The sequence below is a fragment of the Ascaphus truei genome, chromosome 5 (assembly GCF_040206685.1).
Source record: "Ascaphus truei isolate aAscTru1 chromosome 5, aAscTru1.hap1, whole genome shotgun sequence".
Lineage (NCBI taxonomy): Eukaryota > Metazoa > Chordata > Amphibia > Anura > Ascaphidae > Ascaphus > Ascaphus truei.
This window is the reverse complement of record NC_134487.1, coordinates 94,018,448-94,035,287: the sequence shown is the minus strand read 5'-3', so window position 1 is coordinate 94,035,287 and position 16,840 is coordinate 94,018,448. Positions and strand designations below refer to the sequence as shown.

General features: G+C 39.4%; 1 protein-coding gene across 1 annotated transcript in view; it reads left to right on the top strand.

Moving 5' to 3' along the window:
* TRHDE (thyrotropin releasing hormone degrading enzyme) overlaps window positions 1–16,840 on the top strand; it is a 930,657-nt gene that overhangs the window by 906,734 nt on the left and 7,083 nt on the right. The window contains exons 16-18 of the mRNA XM_075600229.1: window positions 11,803–11,970; window positions 12,077–12,217; window positions 15,707–15,788. Coding sequence (XP_075456344.1) covers window positions 11,803–11,970; window positions 12,077–12,217; window positions 15,707–15,788 — 391 coding nt within the window. The remainder of the gene's footprint in view (window positions 1–11,802; window positions 11,971–12,076; window positions 12,218–15,706; window positions 15,789–16,840) is intronic.

Genomic DNA, 16,840 nt, shown 5'->3' with positions numbered 1-16,840 from the left:
AGGAAAAGTTTACCTGCGTGCAGATCAATGGCGGAGTCATGCATCAACGACATCAACACTATGCCATGCAAGGGTGTGACCTGAGCGGTGGAGGAGCGTCCCGGATGTGGAGGTTCCCAGCAGCCCAGTCACCATGCAAGTGGCGTATCTGGAGCGTCCCAGGGTTTCAGCTTGTCAGCGGAGCGGTGAGAGTCCACCTCCTTACCCCCAGCAGGACCCAATGGCGACTTCCGGTGAGGAGGTACCAGCCGGTGCCTTCTCATACGCGGATGACTACATCCCATTTTGGTGGAGGGCGGATGTCGACGCACTTCCAGTGTTAGACCTCGACCTCTACTCGGATCCCGCGAGACCGGATTCAGAATACATCATCCAGAAGGCGACCACCGGGGCGGATGAGAGACGGCCAATTCCTGCTCCGGTGAGTACAGCCCCTATGACCAAAGGTGACATGGACTTGTACCAGGATTATATAATGGGCCGGGGTCACAGGAAACATGTGGACCTAGACATTGTGGCTATTTACGTGGTGCCAGGTAGGGCCCAGACAGGGAACGCTGACCGGGACATTCAGAACTTTAGGGCCCTAGCACCTACCACTGTCAGCTCTTAACAAATGTTGGCGCGGGCCAAGAACACCAAGAAAAAGGCCCATAGCCATAAGAAGACCTTAAAGCCTTCTCAGGACTGGCGGGACTGGGACTTTGATTTGGGTTCTGAGGATGATGAGACTGCCGAGAGTGTAGTCTCTGTAGGGGGTAAATTGATGGTCTCTTGTCATACCAAGACCTCAGGGATATCATCCAAGGTTACCACCGATTCTGAATCAGTAAAGGCTGTGCCTGTTAAGTCAATTCCATGGTGGGACCCCATGTTCCAGTGGTATGTCCAATATATGCCGCGCACTAGGTTCTTGTTAATTAATGGGGACCTGGTAGACCAATGGTGGGCAGAGGGGAAGTTTAATCCCGAGGAGACTGCAGAGACCCTGTCACGGTTGTGCTCCTACACACAAGCGCAGAGAAAGGGAGGGGACCCGATAGCGAGGTGGGGAATCTGCAGGAGAGACGAATGGGTGTGAGTTGCCGCACGTAGTCACGTGAGCGCGCCACGTGCATGAGAATGCGCGACGCGTCTGGAGGTGCGGAGCCAAGCTCAGGGACATGACTAGCCCAGCTGCATGTGCACGCATGCTCTGGCAGCAGAGCGGGAATGCACGCGTTCTCAGGCACCAACGTGGGGGAAAATCAACGCTTCAGCACAGGAGCCTGGAACAGGCCTGCATGGAGAATAGCAGCAGACCTTAAGAACTCAGGAACACAGGCCTTAGCGTGGGGAATAGCAGTACTGACCTCTGCGTGGAGAGTAGCAGCAGGTCTCTGAAACATGGTGACACAGGCCTCTGCGTGGAGGGTAGCAGCAGGCCTCAGGAAATCAGGAACGCTGGCCTCTGCATGGAGAGTAGCAGCAGGCCTCAGGATTCTCAGGTACTAATAACAAGAACAAGAGAGGAGCAGGGGAGGTAGAGTCCAGAGCACAAGGTAACAATAGAATTGCTTCTTGGAGGACGTCCAGCCTCCTTAAAAGGCATAGTGCCAGTAACAGAAGAGTGCAGCAAATACTAAGTTCAAACTAAGGGTTGTTTAGTTGAATACTTTGGCCAAGGTATTGTAAGCCTGCTACCACATCAAGGTAAACCCTATCAGCAGGTCCTACACTACCCGATGGTAAACTAACCTCAGTGGTAGAATGAGTGACTGTCCCAGTCTTCAGGAATCCAAAGGAGATGAGTATAGGTCCCAGAGGAAGTTCAGGCAGGAACAGCATAGAGTACTGGGGTAGTACTTTGTAGGCCCTGGGCAGGTAGCCACTGACTGCTTTAGAAAGGAAGCGGCAGCTGTTAGCAATGAGAAAGTCAGAGAGAGGCTTACTTCCTTATGAGTCTCATTGATAAAGCGCCTGGTGCGCGAAACACGTAAAAGGATTTTTGTGTACCAAACAGTCATGTTGTGAAGAAATCCTGGCACAGAAATAAAACCTACCTGTTTTGCAGGCATCTCAGTCTGGTTCCCGTTTTCTTCGCAGACTTTGCTGTGCTTTCAGGAGCTTGCTCACTTGGGCTCTTCACTCATCTTACCTGATTCCAAATCGAAGAGGCACGCATGCTGAAGGAACTCTGCTGTTGATTCAAAGATCGGTGCACTCCATCTGGTCACCCTAAGACTGAGAAACTGCTAATCATCATTCTGGAACTTGAATCATTCCCACTGGAATTCCAGGACTTATACCTAATTGGACTTATTAGGCGCCGGTATCTCTTTTTGTTTTCCATTTCCCTGATTGTACTATCAGTATTCACCAGGCTGCCTAGCACTATATAAGGGTTCACCCTTATATAGGATCCATTGATTGTTATATCCTATCATTAGCGCTAATTCTACATCACCTTTTCCTTCTTGTTGTCTACATTTAGCATAGGTTGAACTTGATGGACGTATGTCTTTTTTCAACCTTATCTACTATGTAACTATGTAAATAACAAATAAAACAAATACAACTTCATGGGAAGAAGACCTTCAGACATAAAAGTAACATTTAGGTAAAGGAGTCCCTGCTTCGAAGAGTTTACAATCTAATTGATTACCGATAATATGCGTAGATCTGTGAGTGAAATTGGCATAGTGCATAATATTACTTTTACTAAATAGAAATCCACTGTGTTATTAGCTGTATTGTCTTATTGTACACTTGGATTATACAATGTTCATCAGCCTGCACAAAATATACAGTATGCAATATAATACTGTATATTGTTTTATTAGTGATCAGCACACAAATCATTTCATAGCACTCGTTTCAGTAAAATATGTATCCAGTCCTTTTGAGAAAAATTTAAGTGGTACATTTTAAGAAAAAGTTGATGAAAAATGACTTTTCTGCACATGGACAAAGGAATAAAACAAATATATACTGTGTGTGTGTGTGTGTGTGTGTGTGTGTGTGTGTGTGTGTGTGTGTGTGTGTGTGTGTGTGTGTGTGTGTGTGTGTGTGTGTGTGTGTATATATATGTATGTGTGTGTGTGTGTGTGTGTGTGTGTGTGGTTGTAGAGCCTGGTATTGTCTTAAAGAAGTTGTTTACCTATTTGTATTGCTAAAATATTTAACTGTGACAGTTGCATTTTTGCTGGATGCTGTGGTTGCAATCTTGGAAGTTCTGCTATTACATTTGTAGTGAATGGAGTGCAGGTAGACACTGAAAAAGGTATTAACGTACAGTACATGGGTTGTCCTCAGGGCCGAATTAAGAGGCGGTCTGACCTGGCACTTGCTCGGGGCGTCAACCAAAAAAGGGCACAAAAAGAAACCGCGGGGCACCTCACCGCTTCATTTTTTTACATGTACACTCCAACCCCAGCGCCATCTTTAAATGTCTGAGTCCTGCGCACCCACGTCAATGTACATTTAAAGATGGCATGTCGAAGGGTGGCGGGTGCGCACAGGACTCGGAGAGTGGCAGCAACAAGGGACATTGACGAAGGCGGTCAGCCACATGTAACATTTACAGAGTAGTGGAGCGTGTCAGGTTGTGCAGGTTTCATTAAACCTAATCTTAACATGGTAAAAATCATTAAAAAGGGCAATCAAATCTATCCAGAAATCAGCTAAGGTGAGAAGACCAATGTAGGAATAGCACCATTTACCTATATACCCACACATATCAATATATACTCCACATGATAAAACAAATTATATTTTTGAAGATACTGTACATGAGAAACCTTGGGAGTATATAGTACAAATGAACAGGATGTGAACATTATTTATTAGCATATTTCCCATGTATCTCTTTGTCAGGTATCTTCCCATGTACAGTAATATGTCTCACCATGTGGAGTACACCGTAGGTTAATCTGCTTGTCGGTACTGTATATAAACATATAGGGCTATGTTACCTTACATGCACGCCTGTCCCTCCCTCTGGATGTCTTGCTGTGGCTTTCCAGGTTATGTGCAGTTTTGCATTTTAAAGAGGCAATCCAAGCAATATCCTACTGTACATGTGTGTCTTTTTTAATGAATTAGTTCTGTAATATTAGATAATACTGCATTTTATTTAAATGCAACTTTTAACTCCATTTTTATTGAGTTTTAATATACTGAGCTTCCTTTGATTTCTATAGCAGGTTTAGCCCACCTCCCCAGCAGTGCAAGATCTTTGCAACACTTTCCTGTTTGTGATAATTTGTTGCCAATTTTCTTAGCAGTTTGAGCTGCAAACTGTAACAATACTGTAGGTAGTGTTACCTTAGTTATATAAAGATACATTGACTGAAGGATTGATTGAAACTGAAAGGCATCCATTTATTGAACCCTGTGAAGCAGGTATCTTTGCTAATCGATTATAGGAGAATAAATCGTTACCTTAGGTAATTAATTTTCAATAAGGTAATAAAAGGCTGCATATATTAAAACTATTTTTACATTTTATTTTAAGTGCCACTTGGATTGCCTTTTTAATGAATAGCTAATGAATAGGTAATTTTGTAAGAGCCTAATTTGCTTTCAAAATTTGTATATTGCACAGCCAAAAACAAATTCTGTCAAAAAAGCCATTTTAACACATTGTTTGGCCATGCAATAACTGCTTCATGAACACAGTGAGATGTAATTCATTTAATGTAAAGTAGTTCATTTATTTTAACAATGTTCTGTTATCATAACTCTGTGCCCAGGATATACTTGAAAATAAGAGGTAACTCTCAATGTATTACTTTCTGGTAAAACATTTTATAAATAAAATAAATGTCCATGCATAAAGTGTAATGGCATTATTGCAGTTTCATGAAAAAGGAAAGAAAGAAAAAGGGGGACGTTATTAGTGACCTTACAGAGACTCGTGAAATGGCACAGAATTCGTTTAGTACTATATATTGGTATAGAAACACCAATAAAACTATTGTTAAGAATTTGAACTTGCAAGACTCACATACTCTACAGGATGACTTTCTCTACCTTTCACAACTTCAAAGATTTTTTGAATGGCTTTGGTTAGTAATGCCCCCATGGAATTTTAATTGAAACACCAATAAAAAATACTCCATCGAAATGCAATGCTCACTTGGAACTAAACATTCACCTACATTTGCAAATTGTGGAATATTGGATATTTGCCAGTTGCAAAGATTTTGTGACTCAGCAAAATTCTCTTTTTTTATAAAGTGTCTGATCCTACTTATCACATCAAACTAGAAAAAAATCTGTGGTGAATTTAGGGTGAAACTATCTGAACTAAAAGTATTGGTAAAGACATGCGAATGTGGTAAAGAAAAAAAAAGTTAATATTTTCACAAATCGAATTTCAAGACAACACAACACAACACAACTGTACTCTATTTATCACACTATTCCTCAAAATCAATATGGTTCTATGTTGCTAATACATGGTTGCCGATGTGTTGTTAACAATTTGTGAGAATGGAAGTTAACATCTCTAACTGCATGTTAAGCTTATGGGAGAAGTTGGTAAGATCTATGGAGTTTTATATAAGCAAATAGTTTTGCAATAGTTTTTTTCCCTCAAAAAAGGAGTAGCAGTGGTTGAATGTCTTCAATTTTGGTTTGCGAAATTATTTGTGTCTTTTCCTTAAATTTAGCATTTTTGCAAAAGATCACATTGTTAACATTTTTAAACTATGTAAAAAAAAAAAAAAAAGAAACCTCCACCGTATAGTGTGCAGGGAATAAAAATACCACTTGTGTATTCACGTCTCAGACAGGTCTGCACCCCTGCCTTTCTCCATTATCTCTTACCAAGCAATGCTCCCACTGCAGCCAGGCATTCTGGGAAATGACATGCAAATGAGCACACAGTGTCATGTGAATGTGCTCACAAGTGGTGTTTGTATTTGCTGAACAATATGTCACCAATTTAGCCAGAATGACACTGAAGTGCTGAGAGAATATTGCCACTTTCTGCAAAAATATAGCCACTTTGCACCAGACTTATGCTTTGTGATCTTGCATATAGACTTTTAATAGTTGCCAATTTTTGGTGAAGCTTGCCGTTTTAGTGAACAGAGTAGGCTTAATTCATAACAAGAGGTGGAGAAACAACATAGTGGAGTATGAAAGCTCCACATAAAGAGCAGCCAGAATCATCATTCAGTTGGCAAAGAGATACAGGCTTCAAATAATCCAAGTGTATGCTCCAACATCAGGTTACACAGACAATGAAGTGGAAGACTACAACTGTGAAATCAACCAACTTAACATCAAAATAAATTATTACCTCAAGATCGTTATGAAAGATTTCAATGCAAAGATTAGTGCCCATTAGAAAGACAAAGCAGTTGGTAAGTATGGTTAAGGTAACAAGAATGAACGTGGTGGCAGATTGGTAGAATTTGCATAATGTGAAAACTTCTACATCATGAATTCATTCTCAAAGAAGAATCCAACAAGAAAAAGGATATTGAATGGACCGAATTGATTCAAGACTGAGATTGACTATATCCTAACTGACAAGAAACATGTGTTTGGAGACTGCACAGTCCTTAATGGATTTGACACAAGAATTGATCACCCATTTGTTCACTGCAGATTACATCTGAATGTAAAGTTGGAAAGAAGAAAACAGCTTAAAAAGAAGAACAAACAATCAACATCAACAACCTCAAGAATAACAGCAGAGAATTTCAATTATAACTGAAAAATCGCTTCAGCTTGTTCGAAATGCATAAGGACATTTTACGAAACAATTATGAAGAACTTATGAAGATTGTAGTTGAAAGCACAGAATAAAAACTGGACGAATCTCTAAAAGAAAAACAGAATAAGAAAATATCTGATGAGACAAAATAAATGATGAGGACACAACAAGAAATTAAGCAATCCCAAGATGCAAGAATAATAATTGAATATGCAGAGCTGTGCAAGACAATCTGCAAATATATAACTGAAGATATAAGAAAATGTAACTGTGATATGGTGAACAAGACAATTGAAGATAACAAAATCTTAAACAAGACAAAGTAACGACTTACTGTATGGGTGGGAAGAAGCACATTATTGCACTCAAACAAGATGATGGATCAACAGCAAAAAGACTGTGCACTTCTCATAAAGAGAGTTGAGGACTTCTACATGAAATTGTATGTGAACACTGATAATACAGGGCATTATCCAGCAGAGGACAAGCGAGAAGACGCCACCAAAGATGTGCCATGCATCGTTCCAGAAGAAAAGGCAAAAGCAATACAATTAATGAAGAATGGGAAGGCTCCTTGGGAAGATTGAATTACAACTGAAATCTCGTAAGAAGCTGGGGAAGAAGTAGAAAAAATTCTTACAAAACCTATTATATGCTGCTTGTAGAACAGGAAAATGTCAGCGCAATGGAGTAATGCCATAGTTATCCTCATCCATAAGAAATAAGACAAAGAAGACCTAAAAAACTACATACTGTATACACGATCCCGGAGAGAGATCTTTAACAAGGGGGTGCACCGAAACGTTGGACTTTTTGTGCAAGTATTTGTGTACAGTACTTTAATACATTTTTTCATTACTAAACTGCTGAGTGCTTTTGTCTCTTTACCTTTTAGGTATTGTATGCTGTATATATATGTATATATATATATATACATATATATATTCCATTTTGGCTTTATTTTTGTTAAATAAATCATGATATGGTGTAATATGTCATGTGTTGTTGTTCATCTGAGGTTGTATTTACCTAATTTTAAGACCTGCTAAGGAACAGATGGTTGTTATTATGTCCTGATATGTAAAACCATAGAATTCAAAGAGGGTGTACTTTCTTTTTCACACAACTGTGTGTGTATATATACTGTTTTTTTTTCTCATATATATATATATATATATATATATATATATATATATATATAATATATATCTATATATATATATAGATATATATTATATATCTATATATATGAACAAAAAACAAACAGAAGCGCAAGCTCCATAGCATGTAACTGTTTAAACAAAAGAGTAATTTTTTTTAAAAACTGCAGCCCAAAGGAAATGCACTTACAGGATTAAAAAAAGCAAGCATATGTGGGAGAGAAATCTCTGTGTGTAGTCATCTGCAGGAGTGAGAGGGTCCCAGGTAGGCAAGGTATATCTGCACAGCTTGTAGCCACCACCAACTCCTGTCACAAGTTGGCACCAGGAGACTGAGTCAATCAGTGCCTCCACATCCTCTGCTCCTGCATACTGTAGGATAGTTGCCATCACTTGAAAATGCAGCTAGTAAGATCGCAGGGATACCCAGGACTCAGTGTAGACACACTGAGGAGCAGAGGATGTGGAGTCACTGATTGACTCAGTCTCCTGGCGCCAACTTGGGACAGGAGTTTGTGGTGGCTACAAGCTGTGCAGATATACCTTGCCTACCTGGGACCCTCTCACCCCCGCAGATGACTACACACAGAGATTTCTCTCCCACGTATGGTTGCTTTTTTTAATCCTGTAAGTGCATTTCCTTTGGGCTGCAGTTTTTTAATAAATGTACTCTTTTGTTTAAACAGTTACATGCTATGGAGCTTGCGCTTCTGTTTGTTTTTTGTTCTTAGATTCGTAGTGGTTGGCTATACCACTTTTATCTGAAGCTGCAAAGACGCTCCCTGGATCATCAATTGGGACCGTTATCTCTCTGGATTTTTCAAGTGGAACCTTTATTTTGGACTTTGTTTTTTTCACTATCACTTTATGGTTTGAAGTTATATGTAGTTAAAAGTGTGTTGATTTTTATTAGGATTTTTATTGATTCATATAATTTATTATCATTATTCTATATATATTGTCACTATTATCCACCTGAGCGCTACTTAATTTTGTGTTGGTTATATATATATATATATATATATATATATATATATATTTATATATATATATATAATCAAAAAATAAATAGATGATACCGTTCTGTGACTAACGAAATGCTTTTATTTGTGCGAGCTTTCAAGATACACTGATCTCTTCTTCCGGCGATGTTACAATGAATGAAGCAAGCAAAAGGTATACTTAAAAACAGTGTCTCTTGGAATATTATCTGTGCTGGTCTTTCCCCCGGTGTGGATGTGTTTTATGGCTAGAGGTGTCAAAAGGTTCCGGAAAGCAAGTGATGAAAGAGTGTGTATGTGTATCAGTGTGAATAAAAATGAATGGAGAGCCCACAGTATATACAGTGCTTTACAAAAGGTGTGTGGAGTGGGAGTGGATATAAATGATGTGGGTGGGTGTGGAAATGTGAGAGTTTGTAGCACAACTAAAAGTGTGTGTGGATACTTTGTGGTCCCTATTGGTGTATAGGGATGGAAAAACAAGGAGTATTAGTATGTGTGAGAGACAGCTGTGTGTGCATACATATAGCACAGTATGTACAGACATGGCCTTTAGCGCTCATGGGAAGAGAGTTCACTTGTGTCAGTAATGACTCATAAAATTTCGATCTCTGTTTAGGCCACTGCTAAGTGTCCCGAACAGTTGCATAAATTTGTATTCATGCAACCGTCTCTCTTTCGGTGTTTTAAGATTACCTTTGAGTATGGCAACCCTCAGATCGTTCATCTTATGGCCAGAGTCAGGGAAATGTTCGCCAACAGGACTGTCTCTTGTTCCGCGTGTGATGCTGTGGCGATGCAGGTTCATTCTCTTGTTTAGCCCCTGCCCTGTCTCACCTATGTAGTAGCAGCCCCCTGGGCATTTCATGCACATGATGAGGTACACAACATTGCTGGAGGAACAGGTGAACCTTCCTCTGATTTTGTATTCCCGATTCCTGTGTGGTATTTGTATTGTGTCCGCTGTGTAGAGCATTGCGCAGGTTTTGCATCTTGGGTCCTGGCATGGTTTTGTCCTACATTCATTTGTACTGCTGAATACTTTACTCCTCACCATAATATTCTTGAGATTATGGGGTTGTCTGTATGATAATAAGGGTGCTTCAGGGAAGACCTGTTGCAGTCTTCTATCTTCCTGGAGGATGGGTTGTAGTTTCCTGGCGATCTTGCGTAGGGCTCCTAGGTGTTGTTTATATGTGACCACCAAAGGTACCCTGTCGCTTGTCTCCTTCTGTTTGTATTCAAGGAGATCACTTCTTGGTATTCTGGTGGCTTTGTGAATTTGCTGGTCTACAATTCTGTGGTTATATCCACGGTTTATAAAGTCTGCTCTCAAGGCTTTAATCCGCTGGTCTCTGTCTGCTGTGTCGGAGCATATCCAGTTGTATCGTATGGCTTGACTGTAGATGGTTGCATGTTTGGTGTGTGTCGGGTGGAAGCTGTTGTCCCTCAAATAGCTGGCTCTGTCTGTAGGTTTGCGGTATACAGAAGTCTGTAGTTGGTTGTTCTTTATAGTAATGGTGGTGTCTAGGAAATGTACTTCATCCGGGGAATGGGTGAGTTTGAGGTTGATGGTCGGGTGGAACGTATTGAAGTTGTCATAGAACTGTAGGAGGTCCTGTTCGCCAGAGGTCCAAATCAGGAGGATGTCATCGATGTAGCAAAGGTATGTAAGGGGTTTCAAGTGACAGGTGGAAAGAAAGTCACTTTCCAGTTTGCGCAGAGCAGATTGGCTCACTGATACACATACACACTCTTTCATCACTTGCTTTCAGGAACCTTTTGACACCTCTAGCCATAAAACACATCCATACCGGGGGAAGGACCAGCACAGATGACATTCCAAGAGACACTGTTTTTAAGTATACCTTTTGCTTGCTTCATTCATTGTAACATCGCCGGAAGAAGAGATCAGTGTATCTTGAAAGCTCGCACAAATAAAAGCATTTCGTTAGCCACAGAACGGTATCATCTATTTATTTTTTGATTATTGAAGCTCGGCTAACACGGTACTGATACCTCTACATGTATATATATATAAACATATACAGAAAGAGGTAGCAGCACAACCGTGAGGAAGGTCCTTCCAGGACCGAAACGTTGGTCATGTTTGTGCTGTGTACCATCTGAATACAGGTTTTTTCTTTGCAACTTATCATTGAGTGCTGTCCTCTGTCTGCTCCTATAGGGTCTACTGCCTTTGTTTATATATATATATATATATATATATATATATATATATATATATAGACCATACGATACCGGTTGCAACACGACATCAAGGGACAGCACGCAGGTAAGTAAATCAAAAATGTTCTATATTTGATAGAAGACACAAAAAACGACGTGGGACCGAAACGTCGGTTTTTGTGTCTTCTATCAAATATAGAACATTTTTGATTTACTTACCTGCGTGCTGTTCCTTGATGTCGTGTTGCAACCGGTATCGTATGGTCTGTTATTGCTTTATGGGATAAGCACCAAAACTTATTTAATTGCATATGGTGTGCCGGCTGTGCATTGGATTATATATATATATATATATATATATATATATATATATATACCTGTGTATATACATTTGTAACAGGGTTATTGCTCCTACTTGCGCTTTATGGTGGTATATTCTACCTTATAACACAATATTCTATGTTATCTGTAGGTAAAATAAATATAGCTATATCTTACAGTAGATATAGTAGCACACTTTATTTTACATACTGATAATGCAGAATATTGTATTATAACACAGAATAACACAGAATATCAGAGAATATCCCACCATAACAGGACAGCGTGACACAGGAGCAATAACCCTTGCTACATCTATATATTATATATATATATATATATATATATATATATATATACATTATGTACTGACAGCTATGAAACAACTACTGTAATATGTTATATGTGATTGATTCTTTAGAATTCCACCCAATGTTCGAGACATTGTCTACTGTACAGGAGTTTCACTAATGGACGAAGATGTATGGGAGTTCATCTGGATGAAATTCCATTCTTCCACAGCTGTGTCTGAAAAGAAAATATTATTGGAAGCTCTAACCTGTAGTGATAACAGAAACCTATTGAATAGGTAAGTGGATATACAGTATTTTCCAGTTTCTAAAATATAGCCAATTAAGTACTGTACTTATTCCTTAAGTTCACTGTGTTGTTTATTTCTGCTTATTCATTTAAAGGCTTCTCAACTTGTCCCTGAATTCAGAAGTGGTCCTGGATCAAGATGCTATTGATGTTATTATTCATGTTGCACGAAACCCACATGGAAGAGATTTAGCATGGAAGTTTTTCAGGGACAAATGGAAGATTTTGAATGCCAGGTAAGGACAAAAAGGACAAGATTTCTTTCTTTATGAGTCAAAGTTTGCAAATGTGTCACCGTTCACTTCATAAACATTTTTTCTGAATTTTTCATAAAGTGTGGATATTTGTAAAAGTGTTTGCAAAGATTTTTATACAAATATGTTTATTATTTCACAAAAATGTTTTGCCATTTTTGCCCCATTTCTATGATCAGGGGCATATATAAGAGCTATTGGGGCCAGATCAGCAAGTATTTTTGTTCACCTGATTGTTCTCTCAAAGCTATTCTAACAGGTGGTGCTGGGCACCATCGATCTGCCACAGTACACAGGCGACACACTTTATTCGAGCTTGGCTAGTCCCACGAATTCGGGTATACCCGGGTGTATTGAGGTTTGTGACTGTTTTCTGCCCGAGTGCATTGAGTTATTTTCCAAGCAGGGATTGAAGCATTTTATTCCCGCTGGCTGCAATACTGCACAGTATATATATATATACTGCATTACAATTCATGAATTTATGCCATCTGGTAGACACGCGAAGCATTGCAGCCTATTAAATCCTAATCATTATCATTTAACAGATCAGCCGCCCATCAGCCAGGCATGAACCCAGGCTGGGAAGGCAAATGCAACGGGGCTTGTCAGAGGTGAGGAGTGGCGCATTCCAGGTATCTGCCAGGTACATACCGGGTATTTGCTCGAATAAAGTGTGTCGGTGCAGTATCTTGCGTACACACAGAGGGGTTGAGACTCAGAGGCTTATTAGCAGTATCCATCTCTCCCACTCCATTTCTCACACTGCATTGGGCAATTATGCTGTGACTAAAAGTACCCAGGCATCTGGCTGGGGAATGTCATGGTAGACCAGGTCGTTTAACACATGTATATTTAAGGGATCAATCACAAGGCAAAAAAGGGCAGTGAAATAAATGGAGGTTTATTTGGATAAGACAACAGTAACAAATAAATACGAAATACAGAGAATATACACATTTACTGAGGTCTGGGGTTGAGATCTAGCCCTTTCCTAGTTGCAAGGCTCCTATTTCAGCAAAAGGCAGGGTAACCCCTGTCTGCTCTGGTTGGTTCCAGCATGCTGGCTGGGCCTCTCCATGCTTCTCTGTGTGAATAGCTCTTTCACAGAAGCACATTTGAGAAGCCCACCAGCAGCTGCTTGTTCCTCCAAATATCCAACAAAAAAGAGAGTTTTCTGCTACACTGCTCTCCTATATATAGGGCATGTGCCTATCTAATACACTGAGGGGGCTGGCAGCCAATTAGAGCATGGATTGTGGTTGCGCATCCAATGATAGGAGGGGAAATTCAAAATTTGCCAATGGAAATCATACCTATGAGTTTGACATCCAGCAACCATTTCCCTGGCCAGTCCCATATAGATGAGACAACGAGTATTCTAAAGCTTGCCTTAAACTAGCCCGGTTACATTCTGGGTATGTGCTGAGTGTAACCTGGCTAGTTTAAGACAAGTTTAAGGCATTTCTGCATTGACTAATGACCCATAGGATTAACACAGCAGGGGTCCCTGGCAGTCCCATTCATTTGAATGGGACTGCCAGGGATCCCCGCTGTTAATCTGATGGGCCATTAATCAATGCAGAAATGCTAGTTTAAGGCAAGTTTAAGGCATGTATCCAGCATGTACCTGGGTGTTCGTGGGTCTTTTTGGCGATTGCCACTGGTTTGTGTTAGCATAACCGTGGCCACTACAGTACCTCCTGGGTTCTTGGCTCCCTTGGGTCTACTTGAAACAAAGACTTTTTACTCCGGATATCCTGTTCACCGCCCTTCCCCCTCACCATGTTTGCACCCAAATATCTCCCTTTTTCGTCATGTTCCAGAAGTCTCTGCCCTGTATCTATTTCTCATAAGGGGCCACCTATACAAGGCAACTCACTTATAAGCTTGCACAGGCAGCTATGGGACCATGAGTCAAAGGGAATACAACATAGAATGCCTTAACTGGGCAAGTGGGCTTACATAGTTAACCCCACACACATGGTTCTTAGCTTATAACCTTATGGGGAACAGTATAAGGGGAACAGAATTATAGGGCAACATGGTAAGGTACAATATTAGACCCAAGAGCTGACACACTCAGCCCTTGGCATACGGTTTCAGGGGCAGCATGCTGGGCTCCACCTTTATTAATGAAGACCTGCTACCCCTACTCTAACAGGGCCGTTGCCCATAAACATTTAACCTGAGTTAAGGGTTGTTGTTAAGCAGGATCCTCCCTTTCCTGTAAAGTCAGTAAGTAACACTCAAGTCATTATCAAGTACTATACTTGATAGTATATGCTGCCTGCAATACAGATTGTCATAGATAAAAAGGCAGCTGAGTAGACTCATATTCCAAACCAAAACTCACACCCCAGTTTCACTCATTACCAACTCGAACTCCAACAGGCTAATGGTGCATTTCTGGGTATTTCTGTTCCTTATTTATCGTACAAAATTTTTAGTAAAAAATAGGAAGCAAATTTACTCACCAGAATTTAAAGTACAATCATTTGTTTTTAAAGCTTGGCGAACATTTTCAAATGTTTTCTTTGGCTTACCCAGTACAAAAAACATATTTGTGTTCATTACAGAACCAGTGCAGTTGACCTTTAAGTATTGTATGTGAGAATACATTTGAAAATCATTTTTTTAAACTCTTTTAAATAATAAATGTGATAGTCTGTTCAGAGGTATAATATGATATCACTTAATCTTAAAATATATCATTTGCAATTTGAGTTGAAGGCTTAAAATATTACGTTTTATGTTTGAAATGGCCAGTTTACTGCTTCTCAGTAAATTCAAATTATTTAATTCGCTTCAAACCAAATACAAAAGCCACATTTACCCTTTTTTAATTTGGCAGAATAAAAATAACCTCATATACAGAGATTATAAAACGATAAGGGATTTGACGGTTTTAATTTTAAACATTTTATGTAATGTAATACACATTAATAACAAAATACAGCAAAATAATGCAATAGATCTTCTTCAATCATAATACTGTAGATGCTTTGAGTTGTGAGTCTCCAAGTCTGCAGTGTATCCATCATTGTCTAATATCATGACCTAGTTCTGAATTCTGCCATATAGGTTATCTGTACCTACAGTAGTAGTTCAATGTCTTTCTAATAGAGAACAATGGAAAAGAATATGCATTTTGATTATGACTTATTGCTATTGCCATGCCCTTTGCCAAAATTGTGCAGCAACATGAATGCCACTGCAGCTTCTACGCATACAGCCATAAAACTGTCAAAAGAGGGCAAATAATAAAGAAATTAATATATATATATAGTCATATATATATATATATATATATCATATTCAATTGTTATGTACTGTATATTACTACTGTGAAGCGCTATACATGGGTAGCGCTATACAAATATATATATATATATATATATATATATATATATATATATATATATATATATACATATACAGTAAATGCTAACGTACTATTTCCTTTTTTAGATATGGAGAGGCATTGTTTATGAATTCCAAGCTTATTAGTGGAGTCACAGAATTTCTCAATTCCGAAGAGGAACTTAATGAGGTAACTGCAAACAATGTATTTTTCTCTTCCAGAACTTTCCTTTTATAAAACTATAAGCTTTGTTATCTTAACTGGCTTGTTACAGGGTTTACTAATGTTAATGTATTATAATTAAAAATACTGTTTGTGGTGTGGCTCATTCTGATCCTCTCTTTTTTAATATAGCTTAGGTGCCTTGGTGGGGAAATTATTTAGGATGGGAGTTTACAATAGTATTGTTCGGAAAGATCAATTGAGTTTGTTAAAGCATTAATCCCTTTACAAAAGAAGAACTATTGGGGCTTATTACTTGAATTAGTGAGTCTCCATGAGCACAATCCTCCAGTCCTACTCCTGAAGAACTCTGGTTCTGCTAATTTCTTCCTCCAATCTCCCTGAAGGATTGGGGAGGTTATTTTGGCACCAAACAGTCATTAACTTGAATGCTGGGAGGATATTCTCCTCTTGAGAAAACAAAGCATAATACGAGCGGACCAAGGGGTTGCCCCAGAAATAAGACCCGGTGGAGTTGTATTGTGGGAAGAAATGTCTTATATACATTTATTCAAACTACAGATGCAGCAAGAGATAGTTAATGTTTTGAGCCATCATTTTTTAACCTACTGCATTCTTTCACATAAAGAGTTCTAATTAATAGATACAAACACTATTAGTTCAGAGCGCACCTCTATTTTCTCTTCAACTACAGATGTAGCAAGACTTACTGTCTCCAGAACCGTGGCTGAAAAAGCTTAAACCCACAGCTCTGGAGACAGTGCTGCCATGTTTATGCTGCAGGGGGTCCATGCTTCTGGATTGGACCTCCCTCGGAGATATTCCTCCAGCACTGGGGTAATCCTGAGGCTTGTCCCGGTGCCAAAAGCAATCAGTCTTCTTACATCTGTAGCCTTTCAGATTGTTCACGATACAGAAAAGTTGATAAAATATGTAAATTAGTTCTTCAGAACTGGTGATACCTTTCTATTTGGAGTAACTATTGATACTATAGTATAAGAAAAGCTTTCGAGAGTTCATCTCTCTTCCTCAGGTCACCAATACTATTTTACAAAGAT